At 39.2% G+C, this 25,149-nt stretch overlaps 1 protein-coding gene across 1 annotated transcript in view; it reads right to left on the bottom strand.

Moving 5' to 3' along the window:
• The window catches only part of LOC124555535, a 319,899-nt gene that overhangs the window by 203,628 nt on the left and 91,122 nt on the right, over positions 1-25,149 (bottom strand). The window contains exons 3-4 of the mRNA XM_047129490.1: positions 19,688-20,392; positions 19,195-19,342 (exon numbers count right to left, since the gene is read on the bottom strand). Of these exons, the coding sequence (XP_046985446.1) occupies positions 19,195-19,342; positions 19,688-20,211 (672 nt within the window). The 5' untranslated portion in view covers positions 20,212-20,392. The remainder of the gene's footprint in view (positions 1-19,194; positions 19,343-19,687; positions 20,393-25,149) is intronic.

Raw genomic sequence — 25,149 nt, 5'->3', positions numbered from 1 at the left:
TGGCTTTACCAAATTTCCATGTTCCTTGTGTGAATGGGACAGTAGGTCTAGGGATCAACACTGGCGCAGAAAGAATTGGCCTGTGAGGGAGTCTTTAAAACCTGGTAAGAAGAACACTCTACGCAAAAACCTTGTACATCCAAAAAATGTACTCCTACCACCTCTACATATAAAGTTAGGTCTAATGAAACAGTTTGTAAACGCTTTGCCTAAAGATGGACCATGTTTTAAGCATCAATGCCAAAAGTTTCCACACGTTTCAGAAGCTAAACTAAAAGAAGGGGTCTTTGTCGGACCTGACATTAGAAAATTGACGTTTGGTGTTAACTTCGAATCCACAATGACCTTAAATGATAAAGAAGCACGGGTATCATTCAAGCAAATCATTACAGAGTTCTTAGGACATGAAAAAGACCCAGAATATGTTCCTATTATAGCTAAATGTTAAAGAATATTAAAACTTTAGGATGTTTACCGAGACTCAAAGTTCACATTTTGAACAGTCACCTTGATTACTTCCCAGACACTCATCGTAGAAAAAGCTACACAAGAAGCTTCAATGAAAAAAGAGAAAGAAAATACAAACCAATTCCAGCTGACAAGTGAAACCCCTATTAACACATATCACTGTTTTAAGTAGCTTACTGTAAATACAAAGCATGCTTATGTTGTAACAAAGTGTTCCATTAATTTCCTCATTTACCATATAGCATAGGATTTTTATACTATATAGTAAAAAGCATATTGCTCAAAAACTATGGGTGATTTTTTAAAAAAAAAAAAAAAAAAAAACTACAGCTAGATTTGGATTCACCTCATAAAAATCCATAAATATCAGCTATCGAAGCAAAAGAAAGTTTTTTTAAAAAAAATTTTCACTGTCCTGTGTAGTTATTAATTATGGTATGTGTGGTTACTATGCCATACCATCCATGGCATGTTTAACTTCTGCACATTTAGTTTTCCTGTATTTTGGAAAAATCAAACACTCTCTTAATGGATATCCGCACTCCAGGGCTACCTCCTAGTAGACATATAAAAATGGAATGATTAGTGAGCTGAGCATTGTGTACGTCAGTAACACGGTCCAGAATCTTCTTCCAGCACCACCTTTATCACCTGCAGCATACACCGCAGCAGCCATGGCTGTTGGAACAGTCATCCTGATGCCCACATCAGCAAAGTGCCCTTTCCCCAAGGGGGGGGGGGGGGGGCGGGGGGGGGGGGGGGGGGTGAGCTATAGCCCAGTATGTAACACTTGGACATGCGCCATGCTACCAGGCCGCCGACGTGCTATACTTCGAATATTCTGCCAACAGCATCTCTGCAGATCAGCCACCAGATGCCGCCAGCAGTGGGCCACATAACTTGTGCTCACTGCATGGCATCCGCCACACCGGGGCCCTGCTCTTTATAAGCACAGGACAGCAGGCACTCATTCTTATATTGTGTTCATATTTATTGTCAGCAACTGCTTGTATCAGGACCTGGATTGTTTCTATGTTTGTGTCTATATTCCCAACTGTTGTTCGCTTGTATGTAGAAGAAGGATAAACTTTGGTTCGTTGTGGCTGTGCTGTTGTTTACATCTCACAGTACAATACAGTTTCAGAGATTCAATTCATACACAACATTGTTACATGGGCACAATATGCAAAATTTGACATAGCAGTGTAAAATACATCAGTTTCTCAGTTGCAATCCAATTATAATCTCACTAACAGTCAGGTTTGTTCCTACCAAACATTGATGTGTGAGATTTGTTGACTGCATGATACCCAGAACATCTTGAAGGTAAGCACTGAAAACTAAATACACATGCCGAAAGAATTTCAGCCAAATCATACAATCCACTGCTTCTCCAATACAAAAGTAAGTTAGGAAAAAAATTACGGCTAAACATATCATCATTGGTGCGATCCTTACAGATGGAATACATGCTAGGATAGTATTAACAATATTACAAAAAGGATAGATTGCTGCTCACCATAAAGGTAACACATTGAGTTGCAGACAGGCACAAAAAAACATGGTTACACACTTAGCTTTTGGCCAAAACCTTCTGCAGAAAAAAAAAAAAAACATGCACTCATTCACACAAGCAAACGCACCTCAAGCACCACCTGTGGCTGATCTGGCCAGAACACAACTGTATCACAGTCCAGTGTGGGGCAGGGAGATTAAGATGGTTGGTTTTTCGGAGTTGAAGGGACCAAACTCTAAAGTCATCAGTTCCTTCATCCTATATGTATCAAACCAGGAATAATCCTCAGAGGAAGGATACAAAAGGGAAATCCTAGGGACCCCACCTGTAACCAAGATACAATAACACAAGAGATAAAAACAAGGAGAAGTATGATAAGAAAGAGAGGGAGTAAGGTGGGTGAGCCCTCCAATGGGGTAGGATAACCCTGTGAGAGGACTGTAATAGGAAGTTCTGTGTGGGTGGAATGGACAAGTCTTCAACAGAAATATGATTCTGTGGCAAGGGGTTAGTTGTAGGAGTGACATAGGAATGGACTAGGATATTGTGTAGGTTGGATGGGTGGTGGAACATTACTTTAAAAAAGATTTGGGGTAGGATGTCCCTCATTTTAGGGAATAATGAGAAGTAATTAAGAGCCCCGATGAAGGGTATGGCTCAGTTGTTCCAGTACAAGGTGAGAATGGGTGACAAGGGGGATGTTCCTTTGTGGTTGATTCTTGGGGATGATGGGAAATCTGTCTGCAGACTAGGTCTGGTGGTAGTACCTGTCTGTGAAGGCATTTGTGAGAGCCTCAGCATACTGTAAAAGGTAGTTCTTGTCACTGCAGATATGATGTGCCTGGGTGGCCAGGCTGTATGGGAAGGAATTTTTGACGGGGAAAGGATGGCAGCTGTCAAAATGCAGGTACTGTTTGTGGTTAGTGGGCCTAATGTGGAAAGATGTGTGGGTGGAGCCATCAGAGAGGAAGAAGTCAACATCCACGAAGGTAGCACACTGGGTTGAGGAGGACCAGGTAAGGCGAATGGGAGAGAAGATGTTGAGAGTGTAAAGGAATGAGGAAAGGGTGTCTTAACTCTGAATCCAGATCATGAAGATATTGTCAATGAACCTGAAACAGACCAGGGATTTGGGGTTTTGGGAGGCCAAAAAGGTTTCCTCTAGATGGTCCATAAGTAGTTTGGCATAGGAGGACGCTATGGGGGTATCCATGGCTGTGCTGCAGATTTTTTTGTATACTTACCCTTCAAAAGAGAAATAGTAGTGTGTTGGGCTAAAGTTAGTGAGGGGTATGAGGAATGGGGTAGCGGGTTAGGAGTGTGGAGGATATTGGGATAGGCAGTGTTCAATAGTGGCAAGACCATGTGCATGTGGGATGTTGGTGTATAGGGAGGAGGCATCAACAATGACAAGTGGGGATCCAGAAGATAGGAGTGGGAATGGTGAAGACTCAGTGATGGAAGTGGTTGGTATCATTGGCATGGGAGGCTATATTTTGGGCATCTAATTGGAGGTGTTGGTCAATAGGGGCAAAATTCTTTCAGTGGGGGCACAATAACCAGATACAAAGAGGTGTCCAGGATTGTTGGGTTTGTGGATTTTGGGGAGCATGTAGAAGGTGGGTGTGTGGAGTGTCATACGGTCAGGCGGGGAATGGATTCAGGGGAGAGGTTCTGGGAAGAGCCTATGACTTTAACCAGGGACTGGAGGTTGTGTTTGACTTCTGGGACGGTATCACTCTAACAGAGTTTATATATGGAGAAGTCAGATAATTGGCAGAGGCCTTCTGCCAGGCAGTCACTGCAGTTCATAACAACTCCCACACAATAACCAGCTTCATCTGGTCCTCCTCAACCAAGCATGCCACTTTCCTGGATGTTGACCCCTCTTCTCTGATGGCTCGATCCATACCTCTGTCCACATTAGACCACCTAAACACCAACAGTATCTGCATTTCGACAGCACACATCTTTTTCACACCAAAAATAAATACCTCCCATACAGCCTGGCCACCCGGGGACATCATATTTGCAGTGACATGAAATCCCTTTGTTCGGTAGGCTGAAAGTCTCACAAAGGCCTTCACAGACAGACACTACCCCTAGACCTAGTCCACAGACAGATTTCCTGTGCCTAATCCTCCCACCACCCTCAAGAACCACCTAGAAAGGAACGTCCCCCTTGTCACCCAATATCACCTTGTACTGGAACAACTGAAGCACACCCTTCATCAGATCTTTTGATTATCTCTCATCATGCCCTGAAATGAGGGACATCCTATCCAAGATCCTTCCTAGCCCACCTTTAGTAGTGTTCCATCACACATCCAACCCACACAGTGTCCAAGACCATCCTTATGTCACTCCCACTCCCAACCCCTTGCCACAGGATCTTATTCCAACCACACAGCACTTTCTATTTCACTCCAGTCACAGGTTATCCTAGCCCATCAGAGGCTGAGCTGCCTGTGAAAGCAGCCATGTCACATACCAGCTCTGTTGTAATCACTGCACATTTTTTTTATATTGGTACGACTACCGACCAGCTGTCCATCAGGGTGAATGGTCGCCAAGAGCAAAGTGGCCATCATGATGTACAACATGGAGCTGAATACAAGATGCTTAATTACAGTGGCTGCTTCACAACCAAATTGCAGTGAGGAGAGTTATCCTTACAAGACATTCTCTGCTCTTGAAATCATCCTGGCATCAACCTATGGTAACATACTGTCCCAACACCCTCCACCCAGTAGTTACTACTCCCTCTGTCCTATCACCTCCTCCCAATTCACTATTCAGTAGTGTTGATATTCAAACATGGACTTTCCATTGTACGATGGTACAAAGATGTAGAAGTAGAAGGATATCAACCGTGCCCTTTTCAAGGAAACCATCTTTGCATCTGCCTGGAATGCTTTAGGGGAAACCAAGAAAAATATAAATCTGGATGGATGGATAATGATACGAAGCTCATTCATGTACAAGGCAAGTCCATTTCACTAACCATTGCATTATGCTGCTCAATTCTCCAATGAAGTATTAATGCAATTACTGGTTTGAACTGATCAGTCACATTCAGTTTCAATAAGCCATAAAGCAAATTTTTGCAAGTAACTAAAAAATACAATGTAAGTGCAAGAATACGGATAAAGGTGGAGTTACCTACTGCGATTCAGATACAGCATACCAGTCAGAATAACAATCTCATATTTGACACATCACAATGCTTTTCGGTCAGGATATCAGGATTTTCCCCCCTTCTTTCTCTGTAGCTTCTCGGGTAGATATCTCCAGCGGTTACTGTGTGGGAGTTGTTATGAAATGCAGTGACTGCATGGCAGAAGGCCTCTGCCAATTATCCGACTAATCCACATAATCCTGATCTAATAGAGAGCGTCATAACGGATACAGGGATTAGTGAACACAAGGTCATTGTGGCGAGGCTCAAAACCACTAAAAATAAATGCAAAATATATCTACTTAAAACAGCCGATAAAAATTAGCTTGATGCCTTCCTAAGAGAGAGTCTCCATTCCTTCCAAGCTAATTATGTAAGTGTAGATCAGATATGGCTCAAATTCAAAGATACAGTATCGACAGCAATAGATAGATTCATACTGCATAAGTTAATAAGAGACGGGACTGATCCACCATAGTACACAAAACACATCAGAACACTGTTGCAGAAGCAACGAAAAAAGTATGCCAAATTCAGAAGAATGCAAAATCCCCAAGACTGGCTAAGTTTCACGGAAGCTCGAAATTTAGTGCGGATGTCAATGCGAGATGCTTTTAATAGTTTCCACAATGAAACATTGTCTCAAAATATTGTAGAAAACCCAAAGAGATTCTGGTTGTATGTAAAGTACACCAGTGGCAAAAAACAGTCAATACCGTCACTGCGCAACAGCGATGGAAATGTTACCAATGATGGTGCCACTAAAGTGGAGTTACTAAATACAGTTTTCCGAATTCCTTCATGAAAGAAGACGAAGTAAATATTCCAGAATTTGAAACCAGAACAGCTGTTAGCATGACTGACGTAAAAGTAGATATCTTAGGTGTTGCGAAACAACTCAAATTACTTAAGAAAGGCAAGTCTTCCTGTCCAGATAGTATACTAGTCACGTTACTCTCAGAGAATGCAGACACAATAGTGCCTTTCTTAGCAATCATATACAACCACTCACTTGACAAAAGGTCTGTTCCTAAAGACTGTAAAGTAGCACAGGTCACACCAATATTCAAGAAGGGAAATAAGAGTAACTCATTGAATTACAGACCCATATCACTGACCTCATTTTGCAGTAGGGTTTTGGCGCATATACTGTACTCAAACCTTACGTATCCCCTTGAAGAAAAGGACTTATTGATACGTAACCTACACGAATTCAGAAAATATCATTCTTGTGCAACACAGCTAGCTCTTTATTCCCATGAAGTAATGAGTGCTGTTGACAAGGAATCTCAGATTGATTCCATATTCCTAGATTTCCAGAAGGCTTTTGATACCATTCCTCACAAGTGACTACTAATCAAATGGCATGCATATGGAGTACCATCTCAGTTGTGTGACTGGATTCATGATATCCTCTCAGAGAGGTCACAGTTCGTAGTGATAGATGGTAAATCATCAAGTAGAACAGAAGTGATATCTCGCATTCCGCAAGGTAGTGTCATAAGCCCTCTGCTGTTCCTGATTTATATAAATGATCTAGGTGACAATCTGAGCAGCCCCTTTGGATTGTTTACAGCTGACACTGCAATTTACCATCTAGTAAAATCATCAGACGATCAATTCCAACTACAAAATGATCCAGAGAGAATTTCTGTACAGTGTGAAAAGTGGCAATTAGCACTAAACAAAGAAAAGTGCGAGGTCATCCACATGGGTACTAAAAGAAATCCAAGAAATTTTGGGTATACGATAAATTGCACAAATCTAAGGGCTGTCAATTCGACTAAATACCTAGGAATTACAATTACGAGCAACTTAAATTGGAAAGACCACATAGATAATATTGTGGGAAAGGCGAAACAAAGACTGTGCTTTGTTGGCAGAACACTTAGAAGATGGGACAAACCCATTAAAGAGACAGCCTATATTACACTTGTCCATCCTCTGCTGGAATATTGCTGCGTGGTATGTGATCCTTACCAGTTAAGGATTGACAGAGAGCATCGAAAAAGAAAGAAGAAGGGCAAAGAAGGGCAGCTCGTTTCGTGTTATCGCGCAATAGGGGTGAGAGTGTCACTGATATGATATGCGAGTTGCGATGGTAGTCACTGAAACAAAGGCGGTTTTCTTTTGGCGAGATCTATTTACGAAATTTCAATCACCAACTTTCTCTTCCGAATGCGTAAATATTTTGTTGACACCCACCTACATAGGGAGAAATGATCATCATAATAAAATAAGAGAAATCAGGAGCTCTAACAGAAAGATTTAGGTGTTCCTTTTTCCCACGTGCCATTCGAGAGTGGAATAGTAGAGAAGTAGTATGAAATTGGTTAGATGAACCCTCTGCCAGGCTCTTAAGTGTGAATTGCAGAGTAGCTATGTAGATGTAGAAAAAGAAGACGGGAGCGGGGGGAGGGGGGGGGGGGGGCACTGCAACCCTTCTTTAATTGAAATTTCCTGTTCCTGCAAGTCTAATGTCACTGTCATTTTGGTAATCTTTACGAAGTGATTTTCACTTACGTGCACCTGGTTATTAACGTCATCTTTAACTTTGTGTAACACTGTGGGGAACAAAAAAAGTTTTACTACACTACTACTGGTCAAAATATTTTTCCTAACATAATTTTATATTTTAACATTACATAATATTCCACGGACATCTTGTGCTCCCCAAGGATCCAATGACAAATTCACAATATCTTTTTCGTCGCCTTCTTTAAGTTGTTCATTTGATGCTGTCATGTCACTGTCATAACCTCAATTTTCAGGCTTTAGCATTTATATTTACTGCTATTTAAAAATTCTCAACTGATCAACATTTGTAATTTCAATTTTTTGTCAAAAATTAAATTGTTCAAAATAAAAATCTTGTCTGCTATCGAACTGTTTAATGTTCATGAGCTTCCAACCAAGTGCTTCTCGGGATTTTCAACTAGTAACCTACTGTCATATGTTAGCAGGCATCACCACCTCATTTTTACATAGCCATGGTATTGGCCAAGATGTTGCCACTGTTGAGTCACTGCCGTATATGACAATATTTTCACCCTGCATCTGCTGCAACTCATATGTGCCATATGATTGTTAGCTGCGCGTGCCGTATGATTGTTCGCCTGCCTGGGTTACTTCCCTTCAAGTGGACTCTCCCAACATTCGACTGTTTTGTTTATCTCAGCCAGCATCAGTAGTATCGTTGGTGTGTGTCGTTATGTGTTGACATGAATGTTTAAGTTTACTTCTTTTGATCGTTTGTTTCGTTTTCGTCACTGTTAAAATGCTAACCACTGAAGAATGTGTGTTTTCAGTTGAACAAGTGCTCAAAGCTGGCGGTAAACACACAGTTTTAGTTTGTCAAACATTTAATTCAGTTTTCCCGGAGACAACACTCCCACATCGCGATACTGTGCAGGATTTGATTAACAAATTTTGAAGTACGGGTTCTGTGACAGATGCATTGAGAAGTGGTCATCCTAGCATTTTGTCTGAGGATAAACTACTTGATATTTCCGATAAATTGTCCACGAGTCCGAACAATTCAGTAAGAAAACTCGCCCAGGAAATCGATGTTAGTGTCGGATCGGCCCACACAGCTGTAAGGAAAAAAATAGAACTTTTCTCATACAATGAGACAGTCGTGCAAGAACTAAAAAATACTGATCATGGCAAGAGACTGCATTATTGTCAATGGTTCAAAAAGTTCGTTCAACAAAATGGAAGGGATATTCTTAATGAAACATTTTTCACTGATGAGGCATGGTTTCATTTATCCAGGTACATGAACTCGCAAAATTCTCGTATGTGGAGTATCGCAAATCCATTGTGTATTCATGAGGATCCACTTCATTCTGTGAAAATACGAGTTTGTGTTGCAATTTCTAGACGTCGGATCGTGGATCCCACATTTTTCAATGAAACAATAAACACACAACGATACTGCAGTGATATTCCGTACCCATTCATACAACTTGTGTTAAGTGAAATACTGAACGGTTATTTTCAACAAGATGGTGCAACCGCGCATACAGCTCGCATTTCAATATCATTGCTTGCTGATGTTTTTGGTGATCACATAATTTCACAGGGACTTTGGCCTCCACGATCGCCTGACCTAACAGCACCCGACTTTTTCTTCTGGGGTGCAGCGGAAGCAATTGTCTATAAAAACTGTCCAAAATCCATCGATGAATTGAAAACTGCAATATCCACTTTCACTGCTTCTGTTATAGAAGAAATGTTACAGCTTGTGTTTGGAAACATGATTAGACGAATTGAATTGTGTATTCAAGAACAGGGAGATACTTTAAACATTTGATGTTAAAATTTTTAAGTAAAAATGAATATTCAATAAATTAATAACTTGTATTTCACTGAGTTTCATTTCGGTATATTCACTGTGGCATACGGCACGCGCGGCTAACAATCATACGGCACTGCGGAGAGACTTTTTGAACACCCCGTATAACCTAGCAACAGTCAGATACCGTGCTGTACTCAGCTGCACACTACTGTCTGTATTGATGGCATTACTAAATAATTTTATCCCTACAGCTCCTTAAATAATACTATCTCAGAAACTGCTAGTCTACATGATGATAAGAGGTGTCGTTGAATAGCATGTTGTGTACACTTGCCAACTCATATTCAGATAAAGTCAATTTCCCCGCATAGTATAGTTGAAGACACATCTACCATTCACTCTGACATTGTTCTCAGTCTTTACAACTCAGTACTATTACACACCCCAAGATCCTTTTAAACAGCAGGTGAATGAAAGGTTTCTGTAATGGTCTCTGGACCCCTGCTACTGAAATAAGCATTTTAAAATATGTCACTGCATTTTAGGTGCTACTTAATGTTACCGAGCAGCAGAGTTTGATTTCACATATGAGCACTTTCGAACAGAGTGCCTTTATTTCGGTTAGCATTTTGGCATTAGATTACTGTAATTTTTTAAAGTCCCTGCTCACCTTGAATCTACACCCACAAACACCCACTGACATGCAGGTAGTGCAAAACTTTGTTTTGGTAGTTTTTGTAGAACTTTTCATCCTCAATTTTAGACATAGTAATGCAAACATCTCCCCTCATCCAGTCAATGTTCACTGAGCCACTTCAATTGTGCTTTATCCTATATCCCTGGTGAACCAACAGAGCAAAGAGCTCTATAAGGAGTAGTAGAAAATGAAGATGAGTGTTCAGGTTGATTACCACACAACTGTGAAAGAATACTAACTGCAATAAAGAATAATAATAATTTGTAGTCTACCGAATACAAAAGTGTGTACATATTTTATACATTCAATTGATCTCTGCAGCAGCTAGATCAGAAAACAAAATGATAGATCCACAGCTACATTAAAACATTTAATTCAGACAATATAATGAGTACGAATTCACAATCAACTTATGCTTCCCCTGGCGGAATGTTTCCCTTGATAAACAGAAGATTTTTAAAGGCTTTAAGTTCTTTGTGTCTATTACATTGATTGAGATAGCTCTTTATCGTGAACAATGCAATGGCTGAACACCCATGTGAGATTAAAATATACAAAATTTTATATATTTCAGAGACTGCACCTAAATTTCATATTTCATTTTATTTCTGGTGTTACTGTTTTGCATATTCCATGAAAATTCATTTTACCTCTTCTCTGCCTTTTGTATCCAAAAGTACAGACATTTCTTTTCCCTCCACCCCTCTTAAGTACATGAGAGTATATGCTTTCATATGGAACACACTAGAAGAAAAAAAATTAAGAGCTCTTTGTAAATAATTTGGATATGGGCTGGGGAGGGTGGTATGGGGTGGGGTGGGTAGACGGGGAGAGAGGAGAGGCAGGAAGAGGAGTTTGGGGATGGGTATCTGGCAGCTTGTAAGGAAGCAGTCAGCTTGCTGGCTATGAATGTGAGAGAGAGAGGTGGCAGGTGCATGGGCTAGGGATGTTATGCATGGGTGTCAGACCTGGTGTGGAGTGACACACAATGAAGGTGATGGGAGACATGAATTGGGTGGGGGTGACATGACAGACGAAGGGGAAGCTATACATTTGAAGGTTTGGGGACAGTTGGTTACGGTGATTGAGGCCAAGAGGTTCACGGGAGCAAAGGAAATGTTGCAAGTATAACTCCTATTTGCATAGTTCTGAAAAGCTCGTGGCGAGGGGAAGGATCCAGGTGGTCTGAGTTGTGAAGCAGCCACTGAAATTGAGCATGCTGTGCCCAGTTGCATATTATGCTACCAGGTGGTGTTCTTTGTTTGTGGCCACAGTTTGGCAGTGACCATTAAATCTGATGGACAGTTGGTTGGTTGTCATACCGACATAAGAAGCTGTGTAGTGATTGCAACAGAGTTGGTACGTGACATGGCTGCTTTCAAGAGTGACCCTGCCTCTGATGGTGTAGGATAAGCCTGTGACAGGACTTGATTAGGTAGTTCTTGATAGGTGGATTGGGCTTTATGACCCTTGTGGCGAGGGACTAGAAATGAGAGTGGCATAGGGATGGGCTTGGATATTGTATAGCATGGGTGGTCGACTGAATATCAGAAGCTGCTAAATTTCATTTGTCATGTAAGTACGAGTCCAAGATGATAACAGATGTCAAAACTAAAGTGAAGGTAACACATTGTTTGGTAACACCCCTGAGTGAAAATTTTTTCCACAGCTTTCACGCCATATGCATCTCCAGAAAATGATTCTTTAATTGTGAACAGTGTAGATTGTGTGTTATGTACTTGTAAACAAGTTGTGTGTCAACTTTAGCTTTTCGGTAAACACTTTGTCTCTCTCACTTGGTAAGAGCTTCCCAGGTTTCAATGCAACTCACCAACTAATAACAGCATATAGCACAAAATTTATTCAGTAATAATACATATACTGCATTATTGGAACAATATTTACATACATTACTGTTTGACTGTCACTTAGCCGCTGTGTTGGCAAGACAGTGTTTTTGTCAGCATGGCAAATGAATTGGTTCAGCATGACACTGATGGAAAAAAACCCGGAACACAAGGGGGTGCAACATAAACAAAAGATGGTAGGCATGTTTCTACATCTGAAAGGTGACGTCTATTCAAATTTTGTGCCTGTTACGTAAGAGTGGCACTGCTAATGTCACTATGAGAATGCAAATCAGGTTTGTTTTAAATATACATTGTAATGGTTGTGAGTGTTAGTTACCTCTGAGATTGGACGTGATGAGTTGATGTTGGTCAAGAATGCCTTTAAAGCAACGACGACACCACAGTGTTTGAACGAGGACATGCAATAGGGTTACGAGAAGCTAGATGTTCCTCCTGTGATACTGCAGAAAAAATTGGCAGGAATATAGCCACCATATATGATTGCTAGCAGTGGTGGCCACGAGAATGTATGGTCACAAGAAGACCGGGCTCCGGATGGTCACATGCCACAACCGAGAAGAAAGACCGTCGTGTTTGGCGCATGGCTCTGGTGCATCATACTGCATCTGCAGCAGCAATCTGAGCACCAGATGACACTGCAGTGATACAACAAAGTGTTAAAAATTGGTTACTTCATGGACAGCTTCAAGCCACTGGCCCCAAACCACAGCCACTTGTGATTTCAGTGGTGTCAAGCGAGAGCTCAATGGAGGACAAGGCAGAGGTCTGTTGCGTTTTCTGATGAAAGCTGGTTCTTCCTTGGTGCCAGTGATGGCTGTGTGTTGGTTAGAAGGAGACCAATTGAGGCCCTGCAACCAACTTGTCTGCTTGCTAGACACACTGGACCTACACCTGGAGTTAAGGTCTGGGGTTCGATTTTGTATAACAGCAGGAGTACTCTCATGGTCATCCCATTCACCCTGACTGTACATCTGTATGTCAATCTCTTGTGCTGCCATTCATGAACAGCTTTCCAGGGGTATTTTCCAACAGGATAGCACTTGCATACATACTGCTGATTTGCATGGGTTCAACACGCTCTGCAGTGTGTCGACATGTTGCCTTGGCCTTCTTGGTCACCAGATCTGTCTTCAGTTGAGCATATATGGGACATCCCTGGGTGATAATTCCAGCGTCATCCACAAGCAACATAACTGCCCTGTGTTGATCGAACACATGCAACAGCCATGGAACTCCAGCCCACGAACTAACATCCAGCACCTATCGAACACCATGCACGCACATTTGCGTGCTTGCATTCAATATTCTGGTAGTTACACCTGTTATGAATGTGGTAGCATGTCACATTTACAATTGCTTATCTCGTACTTAGATTAGCCTGTAGTCTTTCAATGTTGGTCACTTACAGAATGTTATCTAGACAAATCTATTCCAGAAATTTCATTACTCTACGTAAATTATTATTTGGTCTCGTGATGTTTTTCCATCGGCGTATGTCTTCAGAACCTATACTGGTCACCACAATGACAGTCAAGTGCAGTAAGGGCGTGACACATGGTATCAGCACACTTGATGGTAGCCAGATTGTTGTTGCCACACAAATGGGGCACTCCATTTGGAAGTGTCATACAAGCACTGGGATTTCTGAATGCCACCATACCTTGGTGTACTGTAAGTACCTTGATTCAGAGAAAACTGTCACTGACTCCTACAGAGTCAACTACCTTGGCCACACCAACTTCCACAATGGATTAGTGGACCACAGTGCAGCAAATCAGTTATCAGTTCAATTTATTGACACGTTAGAGCTACAGAGATACTACGGGCACAGTAGTCAGATGCTTTAAATCATCATAGGCAATGGATCTACATGATTACACTCTAATTCTGGCAGAGGGTTCATTGAACCACCTTCAAGCAATTTCTCTACCATTCCACTCTCTAACAGCACCAGGAAAAATGAAAACTTCAATCTTTCTGTGCTAACTGACTTATTTTATTATGATGACCATTTCGCCCTACATGGGTGGGTGCCAACAAAATATTTTTGCATTCAGATGAGTAAGTTGGTGATTTAAATTTCATGAGGAGATCCTGCCACCCAAAAAAAACTGTATTTTAATGATTGCCACCCCAAATAGTGTTATCATAACTATGGCACTCTCTCCCTTATTTTGGGATAATACAAAACAAGCTGCCCTTCTCTGACCTTTTTTGATGTCCTCTGTCAATCTTATCTGATGCGGATCCCACAACATGCAGCAATATCCCAGAAGAGGATGAATAAGCATAATCTAGGCAATATACTTAGTAAACCTGTTCTATTTCCTAGGTGTTCTGCCAATAAATTGATTTGCTTTCCCCACAACATTATCTATGTGATCATCCCAATTTCAGTTATTCATATTTGTAGTCCAAATGTATTTTGTTGAATTCACAGCCTTTATAATTGGCAGGAAATATTTTCCAGCATTGTACATAAATTACCTAGCAACTTTATCCCTTTTGTCTGAGTCTGTCTTGTCTTTCTTACACTAAAACATGCAGCACTCTAAACCCGCTATTAATCACACATTTGGAGAAATTTGTGACTCAAAAAGTACCCACTTATTATGTCAGAAATGTATGATTTTTTTCTAACAATTTTGTGTATTTTTTAAGTGTATTTGTGAAGGTAGTAAATGGTGTTTAACAAAAGCTGAGCGCCCTTACTTATGAGGTTTTACTTTAAGATGATGATAAAATACAGTTAAATGCCCTGGCACACAGAAATTGGTTGCAGCTTATTCTGGATCTTGGTTAGTTTGTAACATTCCACACACTTACATACAAACATATTTTCTTCAGAATATCCACAATTAGCATCAAATGGAAAATGAATGAAAATGTACAAACATTAAATCCTACTGTATGAAAAACAAAGCCTCACACTTACAAAACAGTACATGAGTACAGACATTGCTTTCAATTTCATGAATTAATTAGGTATAACACCACACCTTCATTGGATAATTATGTAGAATACCTAACCCAATCAACAGGATCATTCTCAAATTAGCTCCCTCTCTTAAGATATCTTTACCAAAATATAAACTTCCCCACACAACTGTCAATTACTACAATCCTTTGTAAGTCTCTGATGTTAAGAGCTTAGGAAAATTCCAGTCTCCTATTTATCAGAATATTCGTAAATATAGCAGGTGCTCTTGTTTAGAGATGTTAAACCCCATTTCTCCCATGTTTTTAAAAACAATTTCAATTCCCTGTGATATGCAGCTGGAGGCTGAATCAGTCCAAATAAATATAGCTCGTGGGGTGTTTCACGCAACAACCATTGTAAAAGAAACTTTATCACTTTGGCTAACTAAACTGTGTTTCACCTATTATTTCCCATTCAGTTCACTGGTATGCACTGATGGAGAACGCAAAAGTCCAAAACTAATCTGTATTTGCAGCAAAAGTGAGAATGGTAGGTGTAGCACTTACAGGGTGGCACACGGTAAGTCACCCAATTGAATTTTGACCCTACAAGTATACTATTGGCACAATAACTTTCAAATTGTACGTTCAACTTTGTGCAGTTTATGGAAATTATGCCAGATGTCATCACGAGTTGATAGCCTCCATTGTGAGTCAACCATTTCAGTTTGCCACGATGGCAGACAAAGGATGGTTGACCGTCATACGAAAGACAAAGTCTGTGTTACAGTTTGCAGCGACGAACAGCGTCACATTGACAAAGAGAAGGTTTTGTGCTCATTTCGGCACATGGTGGGCTCCCAGCCCACAGACAATATGCATTTTGCATCAAAAATTTGAAGGTACTGGATATGTTTTGGAGTGTCAGCAGTCACATGCACGTACAGTATGTTCGCCACAAAACAGTGGAGCAGTTCGAGTAGCTCTGACTTGCAGTCCTTGTAAATCAACAAGAAAAGCCAGTACCGAGTTGGTAATTTCACGCCAATCTGTATAAGAAATTATTCAATCCAACCTTCGCTTGAATCCATAAAAGATGACTGTGGCGCGTAAGCTTACTGCGAGAGGTGAGTGGAAACAGCAGTTTTCAAGGTGGGCAATAGAGCTAGACCAACAGGCAGTGCTACACAACACGTGCTTTTCTGACGAAGCTTATTTTTACGTGAACGGTGTTGTGAACAAACAGAATGTTTGATTCTCGGCATGTGAAACTCCGCAAATAATCCACACAAAAGACACCTATGGGGAGAAAGTGTGCATGTAGATCGTGATGTCAAGCCATGGAATCATCAGTCTGTTCTTCTTCGATGCTACAGTAATCAGTGAAAGCTATTTACACATGCTGCAAAACCAGTTCTTTCCTCAACTCATGGCCTCATGTCTTCCACTACAGACACAATGGTTCATGCAGGATGGAGCACGCCTCCATACTGCCAACACTGTGCTTGATTTCCTACATGAAAGACTTGGCCTTAGGGTATTGTCAAACACATTACCAGAACGTTAGGAAGAAGGAGGAATGTGGCTGGCCCACAGCTCGGACATTAACCCATGTGATTTCTCCCTTTGAGGGTTCCTCAAGAAGAAGGTGTACCACAGAAAACCCGACAACGCAGTGCAACTTAGAGCCATGATTGTAGAGTTATGCTGCACCATTCCAGAATATTTGTGTCAGAGAGTCATCACAAATGTATGTGTGTGACTTGAAGAAGTTGTAAATCAAAATGGCAGTTATACTGAACATGTAATTCATTAGGTTGTATTTCCAAGTTGTATTCCTTACTTCTACATCAATAAATTACAAATCTTGTCAACAACAAATATGTTATTCATGAAACAAATCAGGTGACTTATCATGCACCGCCACGTATGTTCCATCATGCTGTGTCTCATCTGCTGTGTTCAGTTGCTGATGGTAACACAGATCATTTTTTGTCTTTTGCTATGAATGTCAATAAATAATCATGAACCGAGTATCACATAACAACAGTAACTCAAGTTTGCTCTATCAATTATTCAGATGAAATTAAAGTTATAGGGGAACATTTAATTTATATTGTGAAAGCAAATGGACTATTTCCACAGACACTGGTTGTCACACGTAACCCCACAATTAGTTTTTGATTCAACTACCCCCCCCCCCCCCCCCCCCCCACACACACACACACAAATGAAACTAGGAACACCAGAAAAAAAGTACCTGATGACTCTTAGGACGTCCTGTATACAAGAAATAACTGATGTGTCACATGCTCAAGTTTTGAGTAATCTCTGAGAATATTCAAGAACGCATGTCTGATGCTTGCTTTGGTTCCAATACAGAATCGAATCTCATACCACCATTTTAGCTATCATGTTAAAATTATGACTGAATGGGAACTGCAAGTTGTGAGCAACTCTTACTGTGATTGGGGGGCGAGGGGGTGAAATATTATTTCACAGTGACGTAGACAAAATAACTTTCCAATTTTTAACTTACAGTTTCTAAATGTGATACACATATATGTAAGGCAACAAGTTGCAATAATTAACACTTCTGGCAGAAATTGTAATTCTTCTGTAACCAACAAGATATGTACATTATGTCACTAGTTGTGCTTAGGCAATATCTAATAATTTTAAAACAATTGTGTGTCTATATATCTCTAATATGCCTTAATCTTTGAAAACCAGAAATGTTTATTTTCTGTCATCAACACAATAAAAATCACAAAGATAATGGCTCATCATGGATGCAACAACAGAGGCATAAGCTTGATTACAGATGTGATGTGACTGCTGCTGTTGGAGTTATTCTTGACACTGCTGATGTGGCGGCGGTGGTTGTGGTGGTGGTGGTGGTGGTGGTGGTGGTGGCGCGGTGGCAGTGGTGGTGCTTGCTTGTAGTGAAGGTGGTGGCTGCCGCAGCTACTCATGATGTTGAAGATGACAAAAACAAAACTGCAGCAACTTGTGGTAGTGGCAGCAGTGTTGAAGGTAGTGTGTAACTACCCAATTGTGGCTGTATATCCACCATAATTACCATCACGATAGTCAACATTTTTGTTATTTTGAATTACAACAGCCATAACTGTTTACAGTGATTTGTGTAAGTTGAACTATGAAATCAATGAATAATCTAAGAAAAGTAATATTTTCCCTTCAGATAAAAATTTGGGACACTAACTGCACAGAAATTTCATTTCAAAAGCTTTGTTCTTTGTACCATAATTACTCAACATGACTTTTCTTTACACTGTTGTTACTAAAATCCTTATAAAGTTTATGTATTATTTCTGTGATCAACTAGCTCTGTAGTAAACTTTCATCAGATCTAAAAACTAAAAAAAAAACTAAAAGAATTATTACAATAAAGGAAACTGTGCTTAGAAAATAAAATTATTCAGGGGGAACAATACCCACTTTAAACTGTCCACTGCCATATAGGAACATTAATACTAGAGGTAACTCTTACTAAACTACCAACTCTTCAGGACAAGAGTGTTTAAACTCTCTCTCTCTCTCTCTCTCTCTCTCTCTCTCTCTCTCTCTCGCTTGCTCGCACTATATATTTTGTAGATCAGCTCAACTTTTGCAAACTATCCACAATCACAGGTTCCATCTCTCAAAATTTTGATATGGAATACGTAACAACTTCAACTATCATAGTATTTCAAAATGCTCATGGGAAATGGAAGAGAAGACTTATAATCCCACAGCCTAACCAAAACTGAAACCACAACCACTGCACTAATGAATGTACTGCAATCAATTTAATGAATTAAGTAATAAGAAAGAAAAACAAGCAGATGGGCGATGAACAGACGACTGCGGATACCACTCATGAAAAGACATGTCTATAGACTGTGATAAATTCTTGCTTCAAACAAAACCTTCGTACTGGTTTTTATTCACTGCAAAAGACCATTTGAGCTATTACATCTGAAACTTCCATTGAAGCTCAAGTTCAATCATTCTCAGAATATGTGAGCAACCCGTACTTTGCTTTTTGTGAATCGCAAAGCTACAGCCATCAAGAACAATGAATGAAGATATTAATAATCAACTCCAAACATTAACTCATCCTTTGGTAACCAGCAATTAGCAAAACACTGATGTATTAAAAAAAAAAACATGATAAAGTACCTCACAAAACTCTGACTCTGAAGAAAATAAAATAAACTACTAATAAATCAGGATGTGCACCTTCACTATCTCCATTCTTGTTTCCTTTCTCTGCACCCGGTATGGTGCTGTGCTACTGTTCACTGGTACTGTTTTACCAGTTCTTCCATGAATTTCTGCACTTTGTTCTCCATCTCTCCTCGAGTTTACATCATCCTTTTGGTCATGACTGTAAAGTAAAGTCAATGTAAACACGTGAAAATAGTAAAATGACAATCCTTTGCAGTGAATAAAGATACTTACCATTTTTGTATCTATTTCTACACTTTAATATCCATCCACATACAGTGTTTCATACAAGTCTGCCTTATGTAATTATTTTAATCATTCAATATAAGTATTTATGTTCATGACCCTGGACTATTAACAATAAAACGAAAACTTTGTGTGTTAGTAACTGTCTAAAATTCTTATTACTTTGAGAACGAAAATGATCTAAAGAGACTACAAATATTTTCATGGATATCTTACAAATTTGCAAAGTTAACAGAAATATTTCAAGTCTGATACTTACTCCTGTGGAGTTAACAGCTTTGGTGTTTGAACTGCAACTATGCAAGATGGTTTAGGCATCACCTGTGCAACTTTTGGTGTTACTCTTGCTTGTTGCTGAGGAAATTTTGTGTTGGATGATGATGTTCTTTGTACTGGCTGGGATATTTTTTGAATATTTATCTGTGCTCCAGTGTGACGGCTAGTATGTGTTTTGTTTTGCACAGAATGTACAGGTTGTGTTTTTGAAACATTAAATGTATTCGATGTCACTTGTGCATCAGATGATACAACAACATTTGCCCCTAACTGAAAAATCAGCCTCATGGATTCTTCAGGAGATGATTGAGAATGAAATGGAACAAGTGTCCTATTAGATACACAATTTTCTCGTGAATTATCCACAGACTGTGTGACTGCTGCTGATGTTGCCTGGTACACAATGGAACTCCTGGTAGGGTTACAAGTGGGCCTACTAAGGCTAATATGGGCAGGTTTTGAAAATGGGGTGCAAATGAGATGAGTTGAGGCAGTTTTCTGCACCATATCGAACACACTTTCAACAACATGGCTTTTATTCTTCCCAAATGTGATGCTTTTGACCTAGTGTTCTCAAATTTGATCACGATTTCCACATGAGCTATTTGTTTCATGAAGCAACAGAACAGAAATTTGCCTCTATCTCAATTTCAAACTACCTACATTTGTCTTTAATCTCTCTTCGACCCTGTAAAGAAAAAAAAAAAATACATTGTACTTACATATAAAAAATCATATAGAATTTCTGGAAAAATTCAGTCTAAGATGTCATGTTAGTCTTTTGACAATATCACAATTTTTTCACGAGTAAGGAACTGCTCAGAATTAAAAATATATATAATGGGAGATGTCTAGACATAAAATCATTATGCTTTGACTGACTATATCTGATCTATGACTTCAAACATAACTTTTATTTTCTTGCAAAAAATAAGAATAAATAATTAATAAATAAATAAATAGATTTGCTATGGAGCCAATGGTACATGGAATAGCAAATAAAAAAAATAAAAATAATATGCAAAACCAAATACGACAGGCTGATCATATTTTCAAACTATGTAACTACTGTTTTCCGCAGTTTCAGCAGGATTATTTTTTGGCACTTAGCAAGGGTCACTACAATGAAAGGTAACTTAAAACAAAATTTTAGTAACAGGGAAATTATATCAACAAACAAGGTGAAAACTTAAAAATGTTGTCTTAAAAGCAGAAATTTTAAATTCGAGTTCTCAGTCTGAAAGCTATTTACAAAGTAAGATCTCGATATTTTAACCTAATTCAGGATATATAACCAAACTATAACAGTTTAAAAATTCATTTACAGGTAGTTATGAAAAGAGTGGTACTGTCTGTAATAAAACCAGACACTGTTACCTGAATACTGATTAATCACAAAAAGTTAATGATGTAAGTTCCCTCAAATAGATTTTATATAATGTTTGTATCGCCTCACTTGTTTACAGTATGTATTTACTTCAAATATATCATTACATAGCACTTTCATAGCATCAATAAGGACATGAAGTTTTTCTGTAGACTTTCTCTCAATTCTTTTGCGTCAGCAACTGCCTGTTACATCAGCCTCATTGCTTTAAACATCAAAGGAAACAATTCATCAATTTAATGAGATCAATTGCATATTTCTATTAATTCGCCCTCTAAAAGTCTGGCTTTGGGTATAGAATAACAACTGAACCATCAAATCTCAGTTTTGAGGTAGCATTATGATTCCTCCACATTAAATCACAATTTTAGCTTTTTAACTAGTGAGGAAATTAAAATTCATTTCCTCCTATGTTTTACCTAAACACACAACAATCTGTTTTTATTATCTACATCCTTCATTTCATGATTACCAGCTTTTTTTACCACTCCTCTAAATCGCAAACAGTGAAGGGAAAATTTATTCTTATGCCTATACATGTTCCTTTCCTATATTTCTGAGCAGTTTGATTTTGTCTGCACAGTTGACACTCTTCCAACTCATATTCCAAGGTGCATCAATGCTAGTAAGTGTTTTCCACATTCCAATTCCATCAATACAGTCTGCAACTCACTAATAATTAATAACTTTGAAGTTACCCATACAGCTTTCTCAACTATTGGCCAAAAGTAAACGGTTTCCTAGCTACAGGTGTGATACATCAAAGTAAGTCGCTGTACCACATTCACACTGGGAATCCGTTACATCTAGAATAGAAACCTATTATAGGTGTTTTTTAATACATCCGTCTGCTTCAGGTATTATTCTCCAATTCTTCACATTTATCACTCCAATACAGCTATTTGCTTCGGGTGTTATTGTCCTATTCTTCACATGTATCATATAATTACTATGTCTAGAAGTTTCTGTAGTAACTTAGTGAAAACTTCAGTGTTCTTCCCTTTATCTTTTCTACAATTAACGTATGTCTCTAACTGCACAGGTAGTCTTCTGGTAATAATTCTGATAGATTATAAGTAAGACATGGGGTTGCTAAGAGGCTGATCTGTTTGTACGAAGTATACCAAAAACACTACCCCACACTTTAAAGTCACTGTTACCACGTACAAGGGCTATCCACAAAGTACATTATGTTTTGGAATTAAAAATGATTAAAGTATTGGAAAATTTTATTATTATATAGAGATGAAAGCCACACTTAAATACTACTTTTTTTACATAGTTGCCATTTAAATTAAGGCACTTATCGTAGCGATGGATGAGCTTGGAAATTCCTTCGTCGTAAAATTCGGTCGCCTGCGCCTTCAACCACGTGGTTACCTCTTCTTGAAGCTGTGCGTCTTCCATCAAAACGCTGCATAGCCAACCACTTCTTCATTGCTGGGAATAAGTGGAAGTCGCTCGGTGCCAGGTCGGGACTGTACAGCGGATGAGGAAACAACTCCCACTTAAAAGATTCGAGAACTTCACGAGTGGCATTTGCCGTGTGGGCCCGGGCGTTGTCGTGAATCAGCAAGATCTTTGAGCCCAACTTTCCCCTGCACTTGTTTTGTATTGCTCTTCTGAGGTTGTGCAGAGTTTGGCAATACCTTTGAGAGTTTATTGTAGTGCCTCTTTCCGGGAAATCCACAAAAATCACACTTTTCTGTCCCAAAAGAAGAGGTAACCATGTGGTTAAAGGTGCAGGCGGCCGAATTTTATGACAAAGGAATTTCCAAGCTCGTCCATCGCTACGATAAGTGCCTTAATTTAAATGACAACTATGTAGAAAAGTAGTATTTAAGTGTGGCTTTCATCTGTATATAATAAAAAAAATTTCCAATACTTTATTTATTTTTAATTCCAAAACGCAATGTACTTTGTGGATAGCCCTCGTAATTACATGTTGAATGTTAGATGATTTTGAGGTGAAATAAACTGGACATTCTGAATAGCAAGGTAGCAAGGTATGGGAAAGCAGCAAAGAGGAATCCAACGAGTGTTACAGCAAGGAACAGGGAAAGTGGCAAAATGTCACTTCTTTAATCCCCCATATTCCCTCCTTTGCTAACTACCAATGAAAATTTTCTGACACACACCATGACAGTAAATGTACACTGTTTTCACAGAGTCATTTAATACTGTCACTGTTTTTCGAATAGCATCATTAGGAAACATGTACCAAAAGCAAACTTCCATAGATGTCAAGGTTCATGGGGTGAAACTGAGCTTAATACATACTACAACTCCCACAGCTTTGCTAGTCTGTTGAAACTGATTCAGTCAGTGTTATCTTCTCCTGTTTGCAAGCATGGTTTGTTTTCCATGAAATATTTAAATTTCCTCATATATTTACTTGTTTTGTGCTGTTCTCTTGTGTTCATGTTGATACAGTTCAGCTCCTTCCAGAGGAAGGGAGCCATGTGTAAGGAGTGCAAATTTCATTGTGAGAAAGGAAATTTCAGAATAGACAGACTTCTGTTGTCACTGCAGACTGCTGTGACAAAAGCATATTTTGCTGTTTTACTCTGGCCAGTACAGAGAAAATGCAAGAGATGTGGGATGATGAAACCTGTGATGAGGAAAAATATTACTGGAAGAACTGTTACTGATTTGGCCAATTTCCAAAAGGATGTTGCTTGTTACATTTGCCTTAGAATTCTACAATTTCGACTAGAGCCTGACATGCCTAAATGCAGCATTTGGCACAAATGAAAATGTTAATGACTCCCAGAAGGAAGGCATCTGAGAGAATTTCAAAGACAGCATTGTCATTGCTTTACTTATTCATTCCAATAGTAAATCTTTGAGTATACTTCACTGTTTTTCAGGAAAGGACAGTTAAAACTATATACAGTGTGTCTTATACAGTGGGTAGAGAAAAAAAGGGAAACGACAAAAGTGCAACAAATCCAGTCACCTCCAAATGAATGGATACAGATCATGTATGGTTTTCAAGGGAACCTTACACCACTCTTCCTGCACAATAGTGGCAAGATCACATAACAATGATGGAGGTGAATAGCACTCATGCAATCACACCCAAGGGCCAAAATTGCAATAGTGAAATAAATAATTTTCTATAAGCAACGGCAAACACAAAGTCTATCAAAAAAATTTCAGCATATAGGTTACTTACACTTAAGATCATCGTTTGTTCTTATCTTGATGCTATTAAGACATTTTTGCTCTTAAGCATGCAAAGGTATGTATCATGTGGAGGGATAGTATGGCACAGACATCAGATCAAAGAATTATCAATTACTGCAGAGTCAAATAACTGTAAGAGGAGTACAATATGCAAACTACCCTGCTATCCTGTCTCCATGATGATTATTTCCCACTGTTGAAGTAATTTCCCTTCAACAACATCCAGACTGAGCACATTCCAATTGTGTATCAATTTCTTGAGCCTTGTGTCACTGGCAGACCAATGACAGACTATTTGTTCGGTGTTTGATTAAATGATAGGTGTTCCATCGCAATGTGTGGTACCCAATAATGTCCCAGTATTTTTATGGAGGTGTCCATCATCAATGAGTGCTACCTGGTGAATGCACTGAGTTTGTAATGTGTTATATCATACTGATATCTCTTCATATACATAAAGCTATCCTCAACCCAATAATTTATTTGAAGATCCGTGTAGTATTCTTAGGTTTCCAAATGTTTTGAATGAAGTCTTAAGTAATAAATGACCTCTTCATCCTCTTAAATTTGATATATTCTCTCTTTACATTCTCAGTACAAACTTAACATGAGTTTTGTTCGTGGTGTATGTCTAGCCGATGGAGAAATATGCAGCAGTGCTGATATTATGAGGATCTGGTGTACTTTGATTTTTAATCTTTTGACTTCTTGTAGAAACACAGCAGTTTTGTGATGCATAGCACATCTTTCATTTTCCAATGGAAATTTGCGCATCAGCTCCAGCTCAGTATTCTCGTTTTTTTCACTGATTCCAATACTAACTCAGTACATAAAGAAGAGAGAGGGAGACGAAAATAAAAAATAATATG

The sequence above is a fragment of the Schistocerca americana genome, chromosome X, assembly GCF_021461395.2.
Source record: "Schistocerca americana isolate TAMUIC-IGC-003095 chromosome X, iqSchAmer2.1, whole genome shotgun sequence".
Taxonomy (NCBI): domain Eukaryota; kingdom Metazoa; phylum Arthropoda; class Insecta; order Orthoptera; family Acrididae; genus Schistocerca; species Schistocerca americana.
This window is presented reverse-complemented; position numbering and strand designations above follow the sequence as displayed.